Below are 21,900 nucleotides of genomic sequence, written 5' to 3'. Positions count from 1 at the left end.
AACACAAACTTAATCATGTGAGACAATATTCATTCTGACTGGAGGGGGTCGTTGTCGGCACACCTTATACAACTGTGTATCCAGGCACTTTTGAAAACACTAACAAGAGTCATCAGTAAGATGACATATGCCCCCGGCAGCTGTCTGTAAAGTAACCACAAGTAAATGTGCAATTCTGTATGTAATGAGTCAAGAGTTGAATGTTCTTGAAGAAGCATACATTGTTTACCCACAACAAAAGATCCACCATGGTCGCATCCATATGAAATGGAAAGTAAAACCAGTGTGTTTCTGTGGTTTTTTTATGCAAACAAATGACAAATTGCAAGAAACAATAACTAAACAAGTGTATAGTCAACGAAGTCACCTATATCCCCCGCCCATTGTAACACGTTATCGTAACGTTATGGTTATGGTCCCAAAACCAGGAAACTGACCCAACATTTCTCTTAGCCCATGTCAAAATAGCTGCAATGGAAATTCTAAATTAAACATTTCTAAAACTCCTTAATATCAAATGGCACCAGTTCATTATGAGTCTGATAGACATGCAAAGTTTTGTTAGAAAGTATTAAATGGGTTTTGAGTTACGCTCCGGAACCGAACTCTACCCTATAGAACCTTAGTCCAACTTGTTGCCATGGAAACATAAAAAATAAAGATTTATAAAATTCCTAAATAGCAAAAGGCACCAGTTCAGTATGTGCCTGGTAGACATGCACAGTTTTGTAAGAAAGTATTTAACGTTTTTTGAGTTACGCTCCGGAAACGAACACCACCCTTATCATGCTTATAGAACCTAAGTCCAACTTGTTGCCATGGAAACGTAAAAAATTCTAAAATTCCTAAATAGCAAAAGGCACCAGTTCAGTATGTGCCTGGTAGACATGCAAAGTTTTGTGAGAAAGTATTTAACAGCTTTTGAGTTAAGCTCCGGAAATGAACACCACCCTTTTAGAACCTAAGTCCAACTTGTTGCCATGGAAACGTAAAAAATATAAATTTCTAAAATAGCAAAAGGCACAACTTCACCACTTCAGTGATATAAATGCAAAGTTTGATGAAGAAATATTTAACTGTTTTCGAGTTCTGCTCCGGAAACGATTCAGACAGACAGACTGACAGACGGACGGACGGACGGACATGTCCATAGCTATATCCCCCTGCATTATATGCCGGGGGGATAAAAAGTACCAACCAAGTCTCAGAAACTACCCCTACACTCTTAAATGTACCCAGCAATAACTTCTCATGAGACTCTCACTCCGTTCACGAAATCGATGAAACTAAAAGACTTTTGTATACAGATTGTCCATAATCCATCGTCCATGCGAAATGGAAAGAAAACATTCCAAATGTAGCTGGCTCTGGGTCGAGAGGACCCCACACTTTAAGGCAGATGGTGGTCACATGGACCCCTCTACAAGAGTAGGTATATTCAAGTGCGCAGGGGTAATTTTGATGCCTTGTGGTACCAACAACGACCCCATCAGCTTCATTTTGGCCAATGCATTATAAAATTATTATGTTGAAGATAATCAATAAGACTTCCAGAAAAAAAACTTTGCACAAGACGGACATTTTGGTTTTCAGTATATTATGAATTTGCTAGATCTGAGAGCTTGTTAAACATCTATTACGATGAAGCATTCACAGCAGCTTTACAACTGACCTTGTCTGGAACGGGGTCGCTCGTATCTCTCGTCACCATAATAACCATCACGACGGTAAGGTTCTCTGTAATCACGACTTTTGTAGACTTCACGTCTCCGACTTTCGTCATTATAACTGTCACCTCGGCTGGCAGGCCTATCATACCTGGGATCTCGATCTCGGTTACCATAGCGATCCTTATACCTACGATCTCGATATTCATCCCGGTCCCGGTAATCAATTTGAGCGTCAAGTTCCTCAAGGGAGTTTATTGACCGGTTATCTTCTTCTTTCTTCCTCACTTCATCTTCACGGCTCCTCACTTCATCTTCTCGACTCCTCCTCACTTCATCTTCTCGACTCCTTCTCACTTCATCTTCTCGACTCCTTCTTACTTCATCTTCCCGGCTCCTCCTCACTTCATCATCCCTGCTTCTTTCGTTTCTCCCATACCTGTCACTCCCACCTCGCACATCGCGGTCGGATCTCCGATCTCTGTCGGGGGCGATCTGATGCTCTTCCTTCCTGTCATTACCCTGATTATCTCCCTTGCCCTTGTTGTCCTTCAGCTTGTTCTCCAGGCTCGCCTGCACAGGAATCACAGGCAGTCCCGGACCCTTGCCCGGGGATCCTGACGTTGTCGCTGCTGCTGACCCAACCAGCATAGGAGCTGCAGGTGCCAGGATGATGTTGGTGGCAGGGGCGTCAATGTTGTCCCACAGCGTTGTGGCCGGGGACATGCTGTGTTTAGCCCTGTGGCTCACTGGGTGGAAGGCAGATGTGTGTTTCCGTGGCGACGAAGGAGCTGAGCGTCCTGGATGAGCTGGTGGCTTATTTCCGGAATCAACAATTGTGTCAATTGTTGAAATTACCTCAGTCTGTTTAGCATCGGTGTTTGAGCTGGTTCCCTCGGGAACACTTCCTAGGTTGGTGTGAGTCTCATAGGTTGGCACAGGTGGTTTGAAAGCACTAACGTCCATGTTGGCTACACTGCCAGTTATTGGTCTGGCATCCATATTTGCTGCACTAACAGGTATCGGCCTCGGGTCCATGTTCATTTCACTGCTAGACACAGGACGGGGTATATCTCCGGGAAAGGAAGACATGTTATCAGCAACGCTTTGCTGCACAGTAAAGTTACCATGGTTATCAGGACTAAACACAACGGGTTGGCCAGCTACAGCTACATCTCCTTGTAGTGACGGCAAAGACTGGTTAGATGCATTCCTCTGAACATTGCGGGGACTTTTCCTGAAGGGGTTACCTCCCGCTGGTGACCCAGCAGGTGGGGGGTAAAGTGGAGCCTCCTGTTGCCCCGATGATGACATTGGTGGTCCAGTGATGGAAACTCCAGATGTGTTCACCTCTGGTTGGTTCATCCCAAGATTCTGGCCAAGATTTGGGACAGATTCACTGACAAATTCCTCACCCCCTCCTATAAAGAAGTTGGCTCCAGTTCCCCCTACTTGTCCAGGCTGGTTAGGGACAATCTCCCAATCAGTCAAGTTTCCCGTCTGCTCATCTTCCACTCCGGGTTGAGAAGCAGACGGCGGCAAGTTCCCACCAGCATTCTGGTTCATGTTACCTGCACTCACTGGTGGGAACCCTGGTTGACCCGCCCCTACCATTCCGGAACCAGTTGTGCCCAAAGACACATTCTGGAACTGGTTTGTAACATTTTGCACTAAATCCTTATTGTCTATATCTTCCATCGATCCTATAGACCCATGACTTGAATAATTCACTGTCTGCATACTTGCATTACTAATGGCCGAGTCAGTTCTGTGGAATTCAGGGTTCACATTCAGGTATTGTGGAACACTTGTCAGTTTGGGTTCTCCAGCCACAGCAGTTCCATCAAACGCACTATCCCCATCATCTTTTCCGAAGAATCCTGACACAGTGCCACCGTCTGTGTTTATGGAGTCATCAGCAACAAGAGCAGATGAGTCCGACTGGCTGGAGCCGGATGGATCTAGATGGTGACTGGAACTTGACTGGTCTAGACTTGAGGATGTGGAGTCATTTAACCCTACAGATTGGGAGAAGAAAGATGCACTACTATGAGAGAAATTTCCAGAAGTCTCGGGTGATGTCTGCTCATAAAACTGCCCTGATGTGTTGCTGTTGGAGAGACTAGGCTGGTGCTCCTGTGCACTCGACACAACAGGAGAAGCAATATTTCCTGTGTGAGCAGCAGGCACCTGCTGGCTGGTTGGCCAGGTCTGTGGAGAGTTCACCCATTGCTGTCCATCCCAAACCATATTCCCTTGACTTTGCTGCCAGTTCTGCTGAGTGTTTGGGTTCCAGTTTTTCTGGGAATTAGGGTCCCAATGCTGTTGGGTGTTCGGGTCCCAGTTCTGTTGGGTGTTCGGGTCCCAGTTCTGTTGGGTGTTCGGGTCCCAGTTCTGTTGAGGGTTCTTGGGGTCCCACCCCGACTGATGCCACTGATTGTAGTACTGACTGTCATTCCCAGGCTGTTGTCCGATCACCTGACTCTGAACATGTTCTCCCTCGCTAGACTGTTTTACCACACCTTGACCTTGAGCATTCACACCTGGCTCTGAATAGCCTTGATTTGTACTTACAGAGTTGTCTGCCCAGCTGTTACCCCAACTATTCCAAGAGTTACTTGCCCCTGCCTGATTATTCTGCCCATTAGCTGCTTGGTCCACATTATTTGTAGCAGTTGCTTGGAACTTGGTGGGATCGTAAAACTGAACACCAGCGCCCTGGGCATTAGGAAGATCCTGTGTTTGCCACGGTGCAGACTGACTCATTCTGAAAAACAAAAGACTTGATGGTCATTTAAGTTCAAAACTATGACATTGTTCAGAATTAAGGTGGGTCCTGGGGATCCTTGAAGTCTACATGGTCTAAGTACCATTTGATCCTACAGTATCCTCGTATTATGGGTTTTTGGACGCTTAAGAAACATTTTCTCACAAATTACATGGACTACTGTAAACATCTCAATCACTTATAAAAGACAACTTTATCTTGAAAACAAGCCATCATCTGAGTATTTATAATGTCTGTGTGACGCCACACCCTTTGTTATAGCCCGAGTAATCGCAATAAATATAGCCATAAAAAAACATATTATGTCCGAAAACATATAATCTGACTATATTTGAATCTAGGAACCCCTAACTCTTAACATCAAAGTTATAACAAGGACCCCTTCACTTTCATTCTTAAACTTGACCACTGTATGATATGATGATGATACTGGTATCATTTTAATTTGATACAGAGATCAATGGTTCTCAATTTGGCGATAAACCTACAGCACTTCAACTTAATACAGTCGTGCCTCGTTTATACGGACACTTGCGTCATTTCACAATTCGTCCATATAAATGAATTTCCGTATAACTGAAACCAGCTTCTTACTGGAAGAGTTACTTCCCTTCAATTATGCAACTCATGACAGATGACAGAGCAAACAGATACATCCACTCAATCTTTATTCAAGACATACACGTTTCAAAAAATCTGTCATGGAAGCTTGAACTTTAACACATTTTGAGGTTTGAATTTTAAACAATAATTCCAAATTGTCCAGATCGCCACCCACGAGAATATGCAAAGTCAGAAATGTCCATTTTGCCACCAAAATAGCGTTTCGCTTACATTTCGCTGGTTCACAGGCCATACTCAGTTTGAAGTCACGACTTTGACCTCTGACCTCCACAGACGCCATATTTATCAAATGGGATTACATGTACAATAAACAAGCTCGTCTCAAACGTAACTCAGTGTCACTTGGTTAATTGACTTCTCACGAATCAAAGGATTACCACCAGCGGAAGGATTACCACCAGCGGAAGTGTATTGTCCGGGTAAGCATGGTAAGTGAGACAATTTTGTGTGCATTTCAGTGTTTTGTGTATGAAAATGACCATCCGGTTCCGGAAACTGAATTTCTGTATACACTGGTATATACGGGTAAATTTATATAGTAATTATTTCGTTTTGAATGAAAATCGTCCGGGAACCGAGGTTTCCTGATATCTGAAGTCCATATAAGCGGGACATGACTGTATAAAGCTATTAAGTTTAGATTTGGGAATGAGTTACTTAAGTTATATCAGAAAGTGTTTCCATAGGCAGCTAAACATGACTATTTTCGAAGAAATGACAATTCCCTGATGTCTACCCGTTTGTTTGTATGAACAAGAGAGGCTCTGATAACATGGATAAGGGTGTAAAGCGTTGAGGCACTGAAAGATTTCTCTTCACTTCTGTTCTAATACCCATGGAATCAACACAATACTGTCTTAACTTTTGCAGGTGGGGGAAGTGAAAGGATTCAGTCTCTCACTGAAATACCACCTGCATTAAATAACAAAATCTTTATTTTCTATCAATGACAGAAAATAATCTCAAATTGTTAAAAGATCATGAACATGATGAAGATAAGATCATGTTTTCCCAGATGGTTGGCATTGCTTTTCTCTCTATCATGTCTATTCACAGAAATGATTGGGTGAAGGACTTAAGTGTCTTACTGGCCTAGTAACTACTTGTTGTATGATATACATCCATATCTCAAACACCTAGAGTACACAAACAATACTTATAACATAAGCCCCGGTTGTTGTTTTCTGAACAGCTGACATTTCAATTTTTAGGGTGACATTTCGCTAATCGATCAATGACATTCAAGGTTCAGTCACTGATGACAATTGTCTGAAGCTCACTTCACAATTAATGTTAAAGTGCCCCGAGATTGCAATGACGTATTAACATTAACAGGATCTGGGCAGCGTTCACAACAACATATGTCACTAGTCCTGTGTGTCAAAAACAACACAATATTGCCAAAAGGGAAGACTTATCACTTACCTAGGAAATATAGAAGTAATTCCTTCGCCTCAATTTCAACACCCAATGAATATCGACATCACAGGGATGATGTATATTCGCATGTAGAATAAACCGGCTTCAAAACGACTAACCCGTGCGATTTTCAACAGGAAGAGTTCACTCGGAAGCCATGTTGTCGATTCTTGTGATTACGTGTGCGTTCGAAACTAAAATCTACGCTAGTCAAATTTTTGTCCTAGAAAGGTATTACTGTAACCTTTCTTCTTTCGTATAATTATTTGATCAATTATATACAAATTGTGCCATCCAAAGTGTGATTTACTTCACTTTGTATGGGATATATACTGAGAATATTCGTCTGAAAATGATACAACAAATACTACTTCCTGTCATGCGCAATAAGTCACGCAATAATACATTGTAGGACTAACAACTAATAATCCTCAATCCCAAACGTCCCGTGGCTGCAAACGAATTTGTGAAAAAAACCAAAGTAATAGCTCAGGGGAAGGGGGGGTCGGAGCCGGGGGGTCCGCCTTCACACCTGAAGTAATTACATGCAATTGGTTTAATTGGATTTAATCAAAGATAAGCTGACCCAACGGGTGGTCCGGTCATGATTGAATAAACAGAAGAAGATCATCCGTTAATCCCATTACCACTTATCAATTGATGGACAATAGATGTTTCATTCGTTTGGATAACACTCTTGGGGTTAAGATAATGAGGAGGTTTAACCTCACTGTGCCCTCACCCTGTATGTTGTTTTAAAGGACTGAGGGCTACATCCAGACATCTTCAAATTCGTGGGTCACATTATTAAGAAGGAGCAGCCTCTTGCCGAATAAATGTATGTATGAATAAACAAATTATGATTTTTTTATGTGGAAAATGCTACTCATAATGTTTGTAAATATGTATATGTATAAATGTATGAATAAATTATATGAACGAAGACTGTTTCTGAACATGTGGAATATGTTTGTATGTTTGAGAATTTGTTTCATGAATATATGGCAGATTACAGCGGTGACCATTACACTTGGGCCTAGATTATTGCAACAGACAATAGTTCACATAGTTCGAAATCACAACATACATACCGATGGCCGTAGTACACGAAATTCTTAAATTAAAATAACATTAACTGTGTTGGTTTGTCTCAATTTTTCTTATTCCGACCTGTGACTTTATATTTATGATTTTATGTTTAATGTCCCATAGGTCATACCTGGTCGGATGTTATATTTTATTGGTTGTGAACGTGTTTTACGTCGCACCATAATAGAATGAAGTAGTTACAAAATATCTTGTAGAACTTCTAGAACTGCCGACCAAACAGTTTAAGGATTAACCCACGTGTTCCACCTAGCATGAGAAGTTAAGTTGTCTATTAATCTTTGTTAAGTGAGTGAGTATAGTCTTACGCCGCCTTTTGAAATATTCCAGCAATATCACGGCGGGTGACACCAGAAACTGGCTTCACACATTGTACCCATGTCGGGAATCGAACCCGGGTCTTCGGCGTGACGAGCGAACGCTTTAACCGCTAGGCTACCCGGCCGCCCCAATCTTTGTGAAGCGTTAATTTGGAGTTATTGAATGTTGTATACCAGTTACATGTTCTAATCTTTAAGTAAACATCGTCATGAAAAGTTGTAACATTACATAGAATGGTGGTGGTGGCGAGACAAAATATAATACAGTTGCATCTAATATCTGACTATCTTTCGACAATTTCAGTTAAGAGGGTGAGAAGCTATCACTAACGATTCAAGAAGGATTTTGTTTATTTGAACCAAACAAATCTAAAATTGTAGGGGAAAGTCGAGAAATTAAATGACTGTTATTCCTTTCCCCATGTTTACATTTCCCTCTTTTTTGTATATATCGATTCGCAAACAGAGTGTCGTTTGCCAATTTTTGACCGGTAGACATAACAATAATAAGTTGTACGTCGAATAGTATATTTCTAGCCACGTCATTTTCTACAGTGCAGACAGCTTTCCAGCTGGATTGTGTACATTCACATACATCACGTTTACTCTCCTACACGTCAGCTGACGTGAACAGTTTTTCGGATTTGAATCGAATGATGTTTTAAGCATCTCACAATCAAAATGGTTTTGCTGACAATGATCGCGCGTGTTGCTGACGGCCTGCCACTAGCAGCGTCTGTCCAAGAAGATGAACAGGTAGCGTCTTGATTCAGTTTTGTACATGTTTGTTAGAAACGGTTAAGCCTACTACCGGACATATTTGTAAGTACGTAGTGACATGCTAAATGTTGTTGGTATTCAATTTTAACACCTTCTATATATAGCTCAGAGTCAGTTTCACAATCAGTTTAAATTTCACCATGTTTAAATCTCATCTGATGCTGAAAATCTAATGGTATTTTACACAAATTACAGGCCGGTCGAGGGATGATGGAATATCAGAACCAGGCAAAGCAGCTATTCCGTAAAATCTCCACCGACCCACAGCCGCCAACTAGATGCAGTCTGGAGACAGGACCTTTCATATTCCAGTAAGATGTTAATGTTTAGCCATTCTACTTGTGATTCTTGGCAATGGACAATTGAAGCCCTTGCAATTTTCTACAAGTCATGAAAACACATAATAAAACACCACTTTTCCGCAAAATGACATTTTATGATGACAGTCTATCTAGCACTAGATGTTTACCCTAATTACAAAGAAACAAACTATGGGCACACTGAAATAGTATTTCAACAGCTAGACTGCAGATTGATTCAACAGAGTGGGACCAAGTAAGTCCCTTGATGATCCATGATTTCACAAGTAACACATGATATGTTTGTGCTGTGCTTTCGCAGTATTAAATAGTTAGAAGAAATGCCACAAAGCATCTGTTGCTTTGTTACATAGATTATCAAGTAGAGTTGTTTTGTTACTTCATCTAAATATGTCAAACAAGTCATTCAGTATCAAGCATTCTTGAAATTTGATTTGACATCAACAATGGTTTTATGGTTTCAATGACCATTTGGAAGGTGGTGTTGTATTGAAGTAGCTGTCTTGTTGCTAGTAAAGGACGATGTAACATGGCCAGAAGTTTGAAAAATGCCAAAGTTAGTTTTTTTAAATTTGGTTTCCATAATCTGAATTCATTTCTTCACTTTCTCTGTCATGTTAGTAGCAAGAAAGAAATCCATGGGTGTTGTAATAGCTGACTGAATATGAGGATCGGCAATTCACTAAACATGGGTGACCTGGCTGACCTGGCTGATTGTGTCATCTTACACTGACCCTTTGACATTCTTACAAAGTAGACACAATTTATGGATAACAACTTCTGTAATTATTGTAAAGGTGACATTTTGGTATAGATGCTTATACAGTTGACAGTCTTCCTTAATGTCAAACCCTGAACAGGTTATAAAGAATGAAATCTGATGATAGTTTTCTGCTATGAAGTACTAACAGCCTTTTTTTGTTCCAGCTACTGCTTGGAACGTGGTGTGTGCTACCTTGTGTTGTGTGAGAAGTCCTTCTCCAAGAGACTAGCATACACCTACTTAGAGGACCTACAGGGCGAGTTCGCCAGTCAGTATGGCTCCCGAGTGGAGACCGTCTCACGGCCTTACAGCTTTATTGAATTTGGTAAGAGGGTGTTAAGAAAGGCCAAAATATTTGTTGTGAATGTGGTTGAGTTTGGATTTGTCCCAGGCAAAGTCATAATGGCAAAATAAACCATATTTACTGCAGCGTTAGAAATTGGCACTAGTCCTGTAGTCCTTGCCAAACTGCCCAATAGTTAAGGTATCATAAGGACTTGTAGAAATTTGCCTTTTTTAAGGGTTTTGCTATATGTTATCATTATAAGGACAAGTGGAAAAAAATTATTTTTTTTCTAATCCGACACTCGTTAATCTGACAATCGGCTTTATCCAACACAACTGTTGGGAACCAATTAGATCAGTGTTATTTAGACCCGTCTCACACTCCAACTCCGATATATCTAATTTGCAACAAATACCAAAATCACTCATTAATCGGTCTTGATAATCCGACACGGCAATCAGCGTACTCCGCGGTCATCTGCCCACCAGTACACAGTCGTGTTTTGATGCAAGATGAGTTGACTAGTAGCTGCATATTTACAAGGGCTGCAGAGCTAAGCTTGCTTTACAATAAACAGTTAATGGTTTAAATAAACAAAACAGGATTTAAAAAATCACATGCTTAGATTACCTCAATCTGAAAAAAAATCAGATACAAGTTCTTGCTACTGCTCAGGACATCCCATTACAGGACACGTCAGACCGACCTTTCGCGAACTTTGACCGACCAATGGAATGACTGACAAGAAATTGACATTAGCCAATCAGAAGGCAGTTTTCTCGTGCTTTACAGCACTAATTTCAAATTGGCAACTACGCTTCGAAACATAATTTGACAAATTCTCGATTAAAAATTTGAAACCTGAAAAAAGGAAAATTCTGGAATGGCTCATAGTTGATCTAGATTGTAAACCTGTAACTATCACTCGGAATACCCTGTGTTAAGGTTTTCGAGGTTGCATGATTAAAAATCACATTCTGACTGTCACTTTCATGATCTGGTAGGTGAAGCTCTGATTGGTTGGATGAAAGGTCGTTTTGACATGACCCCTAATGGAATGTCCTCAGATCTGATTTTTATGAGATTGGGGTTTTCAGTTCCTTGTGGTTGTAGCAATACATGACCAGGATGGGTGTTAAGTTGCACATGGTTTTAGCAAGACATGACTGGAATGGGTGTTCAGTCCCTTGTGGTTGTAGCAAGACATGACTGGAATGGGTGTTCAGTCCCTTGTGGTTTTAGCAAGACATGACTGGAATGGGTGTTCAGTCCCTTGTGGTAGTATCAAGACATGACTGGAATGGGTGTTCAGTCCCTTGTGGTTGTATCAAGACATGACTGGAATGGGTGTTCAGTCCCTTGTGGTTTTAGCAAGACATGACTGGAATGGGTGTTCAGTCCCTTGTGGTAGTATCAAGACATGACTGGAATGGGTGTTCATTTCCTTGTGGTTGTAGCAAGACATGACTGGAATGGGTGTTCAGTCCCTTGTGGTTGTAGCAAGACATGACTGGAATGGGTGTTCAGTCCCTTGTGGTAGTATCAAGACATGACTGGAATGGGTGTTCATTTCCTTGTGGTTGTAGCAAGACATGACTGGAATGGGTGTTCAGTCCCTTGTGGTTGTAGCAAGACATGACTGGAATGGGTGTTCAGTCCCTTGTGGTAGTAGCAAGACATGACTGGAATTGGTGTTCAGTCCCTTGTGGTAGTATCAAGACATGACTGGAATGGGTGTTCAGTCCCTTGTGGTTGTAGCAAGACATGACTGGAATGGGTGTTCAGTCCCTTGTGGTTGTAGCAAGACATGACTGGAATGGGTGTTCAGTCCCTTGTGGTTGTAGCAAGACATGACTGGAATGGGTGTTCAGTCCCTTGTGGTAGTATCAAGACATGACTGGAATGGGTGTTCAGTCCCTTGTGGTTTTAGCAAGACATGACTGGAATGGGTGTTCAGTCCCTTGTGGTTGTAGCAAGACATGACTGGAATGGGTGTTCAGTCCCTTGTGGTAGTATCAAGACATGACTGGAATGGGTGTTCAGTCCATTGTGGTTGTAGCAAGACATGACTGGAATGGGTGTTCAGTCCCTTGTGGTAGTATCAAGACATGACTGGAATGGGTGTTCAGTCCCTTGTGGTTGTAGCAAGACATGACTGGAATGGGTGTTCAGTCCCTTGTGGTTATAGCAAGACATGACTGGAATGGGTGTTCAGTCCCTTGTGGTTGTAGCAAGACATGACTGGAATGGGTGTTCAGTCCCTTGTGGTTGTAGCAAGACATGACTGGAATGGGTGTTCAGTTCCTTGTGGTTGTATCAAGACATGACTGGAATGGGTGTTCAGTCCCTTGTGGTTGTATCAAGACATGACTGGAATGGGTGTTCAGTCCCTTGTGGTTGTATCAAGACATGACTGGAATGGGTGTTCAGTCCCTTGTGGTAGTATCAAGACATGACTGGAATGGGTGTTCAGTCCCTTGTGGTTGTAGCAAGACATGACTGGAATGGGTGTTCAGTCCCTTGTGGTAGTATCAAGACATGACTGGAATGGGTGTTCAGTCCCTTGTAGTAGTATCAAGACATGACTGGAATGGGTGTTCAGTCCCTTGTGGTTGTAGCAAGACATGACTGGAATGGGTGTTCACTCTCTTGTGGTTGTAGCAAGACATGACTGGAATGGGTGTTCAGTCCCTTGTGGTGGTATCAAGACATGACTGGAATGGGTGTTCAGTTCCTTGTGGTTGTAGCAAGACATGACTGGAATGGGTGTTCAGTTCCTTGTGGTTGTAGCAAGACATGACTGGAATGGGTGTTCAGTTCCTTGTGGTTGTAGCAAGACATGACTGGAATGGGTGTTCAGTCCCTTGTGGTAGTATCAAGACATGACTGGAATGGGTGTTCAGTCCCTTGTGGTTGTAGCAAGACATGACTGGAATGGGTGTTCAGTCCCTGTGGTAGTATCAAGACATGACTGGAATGGGTGTTCAGTTCCTTGTGGTTGTAGCAAGACATGACTGGAATGGGTGTTCAGTCCCTTGTGGTTGTAGCAAGACATGACTGGAATGGGTGTTCAGTCCCTTGTGGTTGTAGCAAGACATGACTGGAATGGGTGTTCAGTCCCTTGTGGTTGTAGCAAGACATGACTGGAATGGGTGTTCAGTCCCTTGTGGTAGTATCAAGACATGACTGGAATGGGTGTTCAGTCCCTTGTGGTAGTATCAAGACATGACTGGAATGGGTGTTCAGTCCCTTGTGGTTGTAGCAAGACATGACTGGAATGGGTGTTCAGTCCCTTGTGGTTGTAGCAAGACATGACTGGAATGGGTGTTCAGTCCCTTGTGGTTGTAGCAAGACATGACTGGAATGGGTGTTCAGTCCCTTGTGGTAGTATCAAGACATGACTGGAATGGGTGTTCAGTTCCTTGTGGTTGTAGCAAGACATGACTGGAATGGGTGTTCAGTTCCTTGTGGTTGTATCAAGACATGACTGGAATGGGTGTTCAGTCCCTTGTGGTTGTATCAAGACATGACTGGTATGGGTGTTCAGTCCCTTGTGGTTGTAGCAAGACATGACTGGAATGGGTGTTCACTCCCTTGTGGTTTTAGCAAGACATGACTGGAATGGGTGTTCAGTCCCTTGTGGTTGTAGCAAGACATGACTGGAATTGGTGTTCAGTCCCTTGTGGTTTTAGCAAGACATGACTGGAATGGGTGTTCAGTCCCTTGTGGTAGTATCAAGACATGACTGGAATGGGTGTTCAGTCCCTTGTGGTTGTATCAAGACATGACTGGAATGGGTGTTCAGTCCCTTGTGGTTTTAGCAAGACATGACTGGAATGGGTGTTCAGTCCCTTGTGGTAGTATCAAGACATGACTGGAATGGGTGTTCATTTCCTTGTGGTTGTAGCAAGACATGACTGGAATGGGTGTTCAGTCCCTTGTGGTTGTAGCAAGACATGACTGGAATGGGTGTTCAGTCCCTTGTGGTAGTATCAAGACATGACTGGAATGGGTGTTCATTTCCTTGTGGTTGTAGCAAGACATGACTGGAATGGGTGTTCAGTCCCTTGTGGTTGTAGCAAGACATGACTGGAATGGGTGTTCAGTCCCTTGTGGTAGTAGCAAGACATGACTGGAATTGGTGTTCAGTCCCTTGTGGTAGTATCAAGACATGACTGGAATGGGTGTTCAGTCCCTTGTGGTTGTAGCAAGACATGACTGGAATGGGTGTTCAGTCCCTTGTGGTTGTAGCAAGACATGACTGGAATGGGTGTTCAGTCCCTTGTGGTTGTAGCAAGACATGACTGGAATGGGTGTTCAGTCCCTTGTGGTAGTATCAAGACATGACTGGAATGGGTGTTCAGTCCCTTGTGGTTTTAGCAAGACATGACTGGAATGGGTGTTCAGTCCCTTGTGGTTGTAGCAAGACATGACTGGAATGGGTGTTCAGTCCCTTGTGGTAGTATCAAGACATGACTGGAATGGGTGTTCAGTCCATTGTGGTTGTAGCAAGACATGACTGGAATGGGTGTTCAGTCCCTTGTGGTAGTATCAAGACATGACTGGAATGGGTGTTCAGTCCCTTGTGGTTGTAGCAAGACATGACTGGAATGGGTGTTCAGTCCCTTGTGGTTATAGCAAGACATGACTGGAATGGGTGTTCAGTCCCTTGTGGTTGTAGCAAGACATGACTGGAATGGGTGTTCAGTCCCTTGTGGTTGTAGCAAGACATGACTGGAATGGGTGTTCAGTTCCTTGTGGTTGTATCAAGACATGACTGGAATGGGTGTTCAGTCCCTTGTGGTTGTATCAAGACATGACTGGAATGGGTGTTCAGTCCCTTGTGGTTGTATCAAGACATGACTGGAATGGGTGTTCAGTCCCTTGTGGTAGTATCAAGACATGACTGGAATGGGTGTTCAGTCCCTTGTGGTTGTAGCAAGACATGACTGGAATGGGTGTTCAGTCCCTTGTGGTAGTATCAAGACATGACTGGAATGGGTGTTCAGTCCCTTGTAGTAGTATCAAGACATGACTGGAATGGGTGTTCAGTCCCTTGTGGTTGTAGCAAGACATGACTGGAATGGGTGTTCACTCTCTTGTGGTTGTAGCAAGACATGACTGGAATGGGTGTTCAGTCCCTTGTGGTGGTATCAAGACATGACTGGAATGGGTGTTCAGTTCCTTGTGGTTGTAGCAAGACATGACTGGAATGGGTGTTCAGTTCCTTGTGGTTGTAGCAAGACATGACTGGAATGGGTGTTCAGTTCCTTGTGGTTGTAGCAAGACATGACTGGAATGGGTGTTCAGTCCCTTGTGGTAGTATCAAGACATGACTGGAATGGGTGTTCAGTCCCTTGTGGTTGTAGCAAGACATGACTGGAATGGGTGTTCAGTCCCTGTGGTAGTATCAAGACATGACTGGAATGGGTGTTCAGTTCCTTGTGGTTGTAGCAAGACATGACTGGAATGGGTGTTCAGTCCCTTGTGGTTGTAGCAAGACATGACTGGAATGGGTGTTCAGTCCCTTGTGGTTGTAGCAAGACATGACTGGAATGGGTGTTCAGTCCCTTGTGGTTGTAGCAAGACATGACTGGAATGGGTGTTCAGTCCCTTGTGGTAGTATCAAGACATGACTGGAATGGGTGTTCAGTCCCTTGTGGTAGTATCAAGACATGACTGGAATGGGTGTTCAGTCCCTTGTGGTTGTAGCAAGACATGACTGGAATGGGTGTTCAGTCCCTTGTGGTTGTAGCAAGACATGACTGGAATGGGTGTTCAGTCCCTTGTGGTTGTAGCAAGACATGACTGGAATGGGTGTTCAGTCCCTTGTGGTAGTATCAAGACATGACTGGAATGGGTGTTCAGTTCCTTGTGGTTGTAGCAAGACATGACTGGAATGGGTGTTCAGTTCCTTGTGGTTGTATCAAGACATGACTGGAATGGGTGTTCAGTCCCTTGTGGTTGTATCAAGACATGACTGGTATGGGTGTTCAGTCCCTTGTGGTTGTAGCAAGACATGACTGGAATGGGTGTTCACTCCCTTGTGGTTTTAGCAAGACATGACTGGAATGGGTGTTCAGTCCCTTGTGGTTGTAGCAAGACATGACTGGAATGGGTGTTCAGTCCCTTGTGGTTGTAGCAAGACATGACTGGAATGGGTGTTCAGTCCCTTGTGGTAGTATCAAGACATGACTGGAATGGGTGTTCAGTTCCTTGTGGTTGTAGCAAGACATGACTGGAATGGGTGTTCAGTCCCTTGTGGTAGTATCAAGACATGACTGGAATGGGTGTTCAGTCCCTTGTGGTTGTAGCAAGACATAACTGGAATGGGTGTTCAGTCCCTTGTGGTTATAGCAAGACATGACTGGAATGGGTGTTCAGTCCCTTGTGGTTGTAGCAAGACATGACTGGAATGGGTGTTCAGTCCCTTGTGGTTGTAGCAAGACATGACTGGAATGGGTGTTCAGTCCCTTGTGGTTGTATCAAGACATGACTGGAATGGGTGTTCAGTTCCTTGTGGTAGTATCAAGACATGACTGGAATGGGTGTTCAGTCCCTTGTGGTTGTATCAAGACATGACTGGAATGGGTGTTCAGTCCCTTGTGGTTGTAGCAAGACATGACTGGAATGGGTGTTCAGTTCCTTGTGGTTGTAGCAAGACATGACTGGAATGGGTGTTCAGTTCCTTGTGGTTGTAGCGATACGTGACCAGAATGAGTGTTAAGTTATGCGTGGTTGTAGCAAGACAGACTGGAGTGGGTATTAACTTCCATGTGGTAGTATCAAGACATTACTGGACTGGGTGTTGAGTTCCCCATGGGTGTAGCAAGACAATGTGGATCAGATGGTCAAGATGTTGGTTGAGTGAAGCTTCTTCTATGATGTACTTACACTGCAGAGATCATTCTGGCAATGGGTCTCTTAAAAAAAATAGACCTTTTATGATTATATGGAGGACATTCTAAAGGAGGTCCTTGCATTCACCAGTGTTTTTAGAACATTACAACAACACATGAAGCTCCTTATGCTGGGGAGGTGTTGTCTACAAGTTGCCATGGTTACTGATTTATTCAGACAACACCTGTGACGGTGGTGTCAAACTCCAAACTGCAGTCAGCACACAGTATGTGACAATATTGTAACGCAAGACTACTGATACAATACATACATTAGCAAAGGACACATCAGGATACAACAGAGTAATTCATCTTTCTGAAATAAGACATTTTCATGAATGTCATTTTAAGTTTGGAAATTTGACTGTCCTCAATAGATATCTGAATGGAATAAGGTTGACAGTCTAAGTAGTCGCCAAGTTTCCATAACACAGAGGAAGAATTTTATGAAGCCTAATGTACACATACTGTTTTATGTGAGTGAGTGAGTATGGCTTTATCACTGCCTTTGCAATATTCCAGCAATATCACGGCATGGGACGCCAGAAATGGGCTTCATACATTGTACCCATGTGGGGGATCGAACCTAGGTCTTCGGCGTGACGAGCGAATGCTTAAACCACTAGGCTACCCCTACGCCCCCATATTGTTTTAAAAACCATGTGTTATGATATGAGTTACCTGTACACAAGGTATACCAAGTGAGTGACAAAAGTATTAATGTTGAGTGATATGCCATCTAAAATGATCTTTAGTTGGATGTTTTGGATAACTGTTATGCTTACAGATTAACCCTGTAAGAGCCTGTCTCAAAAACATTCTGAAGAAACAACTTGTTATTGGTTTCTTTTTTATTAGAATTTAGTCTTAACATAATGGGTTGCATCATGACTTTATGACTCATTTTGCTATTAATAGCAATACATAAATTTTGAAGTCGTTGCATCAGTGAAATGATTTTAAGGGGTGACTATGGGCTATTTTCACTTTTGCAGTTGTATTGCAATAGGACCCAACACTACTGCAATAGTATTAAACCAACTTTAAAGATTGATAATTATATTGATCAGTGTAAAAGAAATGAATAAAGTATCGTTGACAATGTCAAAGTCGGCCATGCATTTTCCACCCTGTCACACAAACCAAAGGGAAGTAACTCTAATCTGAAGTTGTCATAATCCTTGCTAATCAACACCAGGCAGGTTTGAAATTTGACTGTAAAAACTTAGTTTTCTGATGCAGCTTTTGTTTTATTTATGACTAATTGCGACTATTAAAACTATTGATTGTCATGAATACTATTGTTCATACTATTCATGATTCCTATTGATACAGTACATTCCGAGGGCAAACAGTTTCAATATTATAACAAGGAAAGAAATTACCATAACCATAAAAAGTAAGATATGAGATTAAGGGGTCCATAGATTAAAATGATTAAAACCACAGCATTAAACCTCAACAAATCACAGGAAAATGAATAGTTCTCAAGCGCTAGTTACTTTCATTCACTCAGGTTTGCGTGATTGCTAATTGGCTTTTCTCATTGAACACAGCTCTTTATCATGACAAGAGATTACAGTAAATTACATATTTCAGTTCCTGTATCATATCACATAGTGATGTGGTTAGTTGATTATGTCAATCATTAATTGGCTACACTGTTCCAGTGAAATGATTGATCATAGTATAATTGATAAATGTACGTAATCATTTGTTAGGAAGATGCCATTTGATACCATATGTGTATTAAGCATGTTAAGACAGACCAATCATTCTTTTGATCTGTAGTTAATTACACATGAACACATTCAGCATCAATTTTAAGTCAATCAAGTTTTCAAGTTTTTTTTAATAAGATTCTTAATTTGTAATCCTGGTACAAACAGCTTTTTTATAAGCAATTTCTGGTAATTTCAAAAGAAAATAGCAATGGACTATGAATGATGTCTGATTGATTGGAACAAACCAGTCATAGCCATGGATTGATGACAGAATCAATATATATGTATGTATAATCAATGTCTCTGCAAATATATTAGGGAAAGGGCCACCTAAGTTGGATAACTTTTGACCAATCCCGTTGACCATATATGTCAATAAAATATGTTTGAAACAAACAATCCATGATATGCATGTCAACATTATGTTACAAAGTGTATCCACCCAAGGAGTGATGACATTACAGGGTTCAGGGGCCCATTCCACAAAATGATCACAGCGCTAAGACGCTCACAATAGTCGTAGCGCTATGATTGCTATGTGGAACGGGGTACAGGTCTATACAATAACGGACTACCGGTAGTTGCCATTGGCGGAAACACTATGGCTGGGGAAATTATATGTATTCACCTGACTGTTTGTATTTTCAGACACATTTATTCAAAGAACAAGGAAGTCGTACATGGATTCAAGAGCAAGACGGAACTTGACCAATATTAACACAGAACTTCAGGATGTACAGAGAATCATGGTGCAGAATATCGACGATGTCTTACAGCGGGGAGAAGCTCTGTCAGGTACGGCTCACTTTTAATTATTGACAATTAGCGGTCCACTGAGGACATGGCAAAGGCTGTCTATTCTTTAAAATTAATTTAAAATTTGTTTATGAAAGCTTTTTTGCCTGTTAAGAAAGTACACCAATCTGTATGATTTAACCTGAATTGGACAGGAAGCTGCTATACATCCAGGTAGTAACTGTTTAGGCGAATATGATAACCATCTTCCCAAAGCAAGAGAGTTAACTGACAGTAAAAGCCGAGTTCAGCAAGGGTGGATCTGGACTTTTTGTTCTGGACTACCGTAAGATGATGATAAGTGTTATAAGTAAATTATCATGTCAATCATTTGTCAACTATTGTTTTGTGAACATAATGATTTGAGTGGGTTAATATACATGTAGCATTTGCAGACAATCCTTAATACTAATTATGTTAAAAAAATAATGTAAAGAGGATACTTGAAGATCAAATTAAACAAAAACAGCACTCTGAAATTTGTAACATATACCCTGGGTAATTTAGAAAAAAATTTGATCTGGCCTTACAAAGTTTAAAATGACAAAGCTTCACGGACAATTTTATCTGTGATGACACCGTCTGATGGTACTACTGATGGAAGCTTGTAGATGGGTGTTACTGATAATAGTTGACATATGGTTTGAAATTATTGTGGAATGAATCTAATGTGACCAGACAAAACAGTCAAGCGAATAATCAGAGACCAATACAGACAAGTTGATTTGATTATAATTATCATCGTCAGGACTGTCATTTTTGTTACTTTCATATTCAATAAGATAATTATTTTTCCAAGCAACTTGAACAAAAGAATTGTCAGATTGTTAGTGACATGTCAGCAAGTTCTCAGTAGAACCCATTTAAGGAAGTGCATATGGCTTCTGTCAAAGCAGTCACAAGCAGGTTCCGTGTCTCTTACACATGGCAGATAAACTGGTTTCATTGAAAATCTATGTCTTTTGGTTATGTAATTAACTTCAAGTCAAATAATGTTCCTGATGTCATTTTATCTGTTTGCTTTCAGTTCTCGGTGATAAAGCTAGCAACTTATCAACTTTGTCGCAGAAATACAAAAAAGATGCAAAATATTTGAACTTGCGTTCTTCCTACTTCAAGATCGGTGTGGCAGTCATAGTTGTAGTTGTGTTCCTATTGTTCTTCCGCTACTGGTTCCTGTGATGATCACACGACCCGTGTTCTACATGGAGCATCACATGACCACAGTTTGTGGCAAGAAGTCACATGACCAAGTCACATGACTTTACTGTGCCGCAGGATGTTCTCAGACGACTTACTGAAGCTTGTTTCTCTCATTGCGGGGAAATGTTTTGATTGAGCAGGAAATGCATATTCTCAGAGCAGGAGAGGAGGAGGATTGTAAACACTGTGGTTGCTAAATATTCTGTGCCTACACAGTGACTGTATCCTGCCCGGGATGTGACGTGTGATGATCTACATGCTTTGCTACATACTAATAACCTTGATGTGAGCCATAACTGTATTATCAAATCAGACACTCTTTACAATGTTTTACTTATCTGGTTAAAACATTCAATTATCTACACATTGTCTGTAATCAGCTGCAGGGTAAATACTTTCAATGGTATTGTTGGAATGGTAAAGACAATCACAACATGCTACAAGGAGTGTTTCATTAAATAACTTCATTCTTCCATTCCCGTTTCCATCTACTTATATGTCTGTAATTACTTCCTTTGTTAGCTGCTAGACGTGGAGGTTATTACTGTTTTTCAGCTTCTGCTTTTGTTTCACATTTATGTAATTTGGCTTTGCCGATGTGGTATGGTAAGCAAAGTGATAGAATTAAGACGTTAGCCGATAATGGGACAGAAGCAAATATCATCGTCCATCTGATTCAGTCTGTGTCACTAGCCATCGGTGACCCCTATCTAGTCCTAGCACAGTAGTAGCAGATTTCATCCTGTCAATAGTAAATTCTCTTTAAGTTGATGCAGCAAGATTAGGTGAAGAATAAGACGTTCTGGCACGGACTGATCTGTCATCACACTGATTGTACATCTGGTGTCATTGACTCAACATGATTGCACAAATTCCTGTTTTATCAAATGTACAAATGTATGCATTTTACTTCAGAACGTAATAAAGAGGAAAGATCTAATGTTTACGTGTTCTTGAATCTATTGTCTTATGATGTTTCTCAGTCCATGACTGGCTGGATGTTTGGGCACAGAGTTCATCAGAGTTGAGTGAAGGTGTCAATAAAATACATTGGCTGTTTGAAAGTGTTTGCAATGTATCTACACTAGAATATAAACTCTCATAAAATACATAAAACATTTTTTTCATGACACCCCCTCCTTGTAATAAATGATCAGTCCCTAAATAATGTCAATTAAATAAAAAACATTATTTACAAAATGAAA

General features: G+C 41.5%; 2 protein-coding genes across 9 annotated transcripts in view; one reads left to right on the top strand and one right to left on the bottom strand.

The window, feature by feature from the left end:
• The window catches only part of LOC124114146, a 52,635-nt gene extending 45,766 nt beyond the window's left edge, over positions 1 to 6,869 (bottom strand). For all 8 annotated transcript variants that reach the window (XM_048389503.1, XM_048389500.1, XM_048389502.1 and 5 more), the window contains exons 1-2: positions 6,505 to 6,869; positions 1,673 to 4,434 (exon numbers count right to left, since the gene is read on the bottom strand). In XM_048389503.1, coding sequence (XP_048245460.1) covers positions 1,673 to 4,433 — 2,761 coding nt within the window. In that variant the 5' untranslated portion in view covers position 4,434; positions 6,505 to 6,869. The remainder of the gene's footprint in view (positions 1 to 1,672; positions 4,435 to 6,504) is intronic.
• A 1,582-nt stretch (positions 6,870 to 8,451) lies between these two features.
• Positions 8,452 to 21,635, top strand: LOC124114163 (vesicle-trafficking protein SEC22b-like). The gene is made up of 5 exons (XM_046474732.2): positions 8,452 to 8,681; positions 8,901 to 9,016; positions 9,953 to 10,113; positions 19,346 to 19,492; positions 20,520 to 21,635. Exons 1-5 carry the CDS (start codon positions 8,607 to 8,609, stop codon positions 20,672 to 20,674), a joined length of 654 nt encoding a protein of 217 aa, XP_046330688.1. The 5' UTR covers positions 8,452 to 8,606; the 3' UTR covers positions 20,675 to 21,635.
• Positions 21,636 to 21,900: the final 265 nt, after the last annotated feature.

This window comes from Haliotis rufescens, unplaced genomic scaffold (genome assembly GCF_023055435.1).
Source record: "Haliotis rufescens isolate VD_foot unplaced genomic scaffold, xgHalRufe1.0.p SCAF_8, whole genome shotgun sequence".
Lineage (NCBI taxonomy): Eukaryota > Metazoa > Mollusca > Gastropoda > Lepetellida > Haliotidae > Haliotis > Haliotis rufescens.
The sequence above is the reverse complement of the archived record's forward strand: the minus strand, read 5'-3'. Positions and strand labels throughout refer to the sequence as shown.

Excerpts from the sequence above, each read along its gene's own strand:
- LOC124114163 (XM_046474732.2), top strand. The coding sequence starts at position 8,607 with ATGGTTTTGCTGACAATGATCGCGCGTGTTGCTGACGGCCTGCCACTA. Across the intron at positions 8,682-8,900 it reads CTGTCCAAGAAGATGAACAG|GCCGGTCGAGGGATGATGGA; the intron begins GTAGCGTCTTGA and ends CACAAATTACAG. Across the intron at positions 9,017-9,952 it reads ACAGGACCTTTCATATTCCA|CTACTGCTTGGAACGTGGTG; the intron begins GTAAGATGTTAA and ends TTTTTGTTCCAG.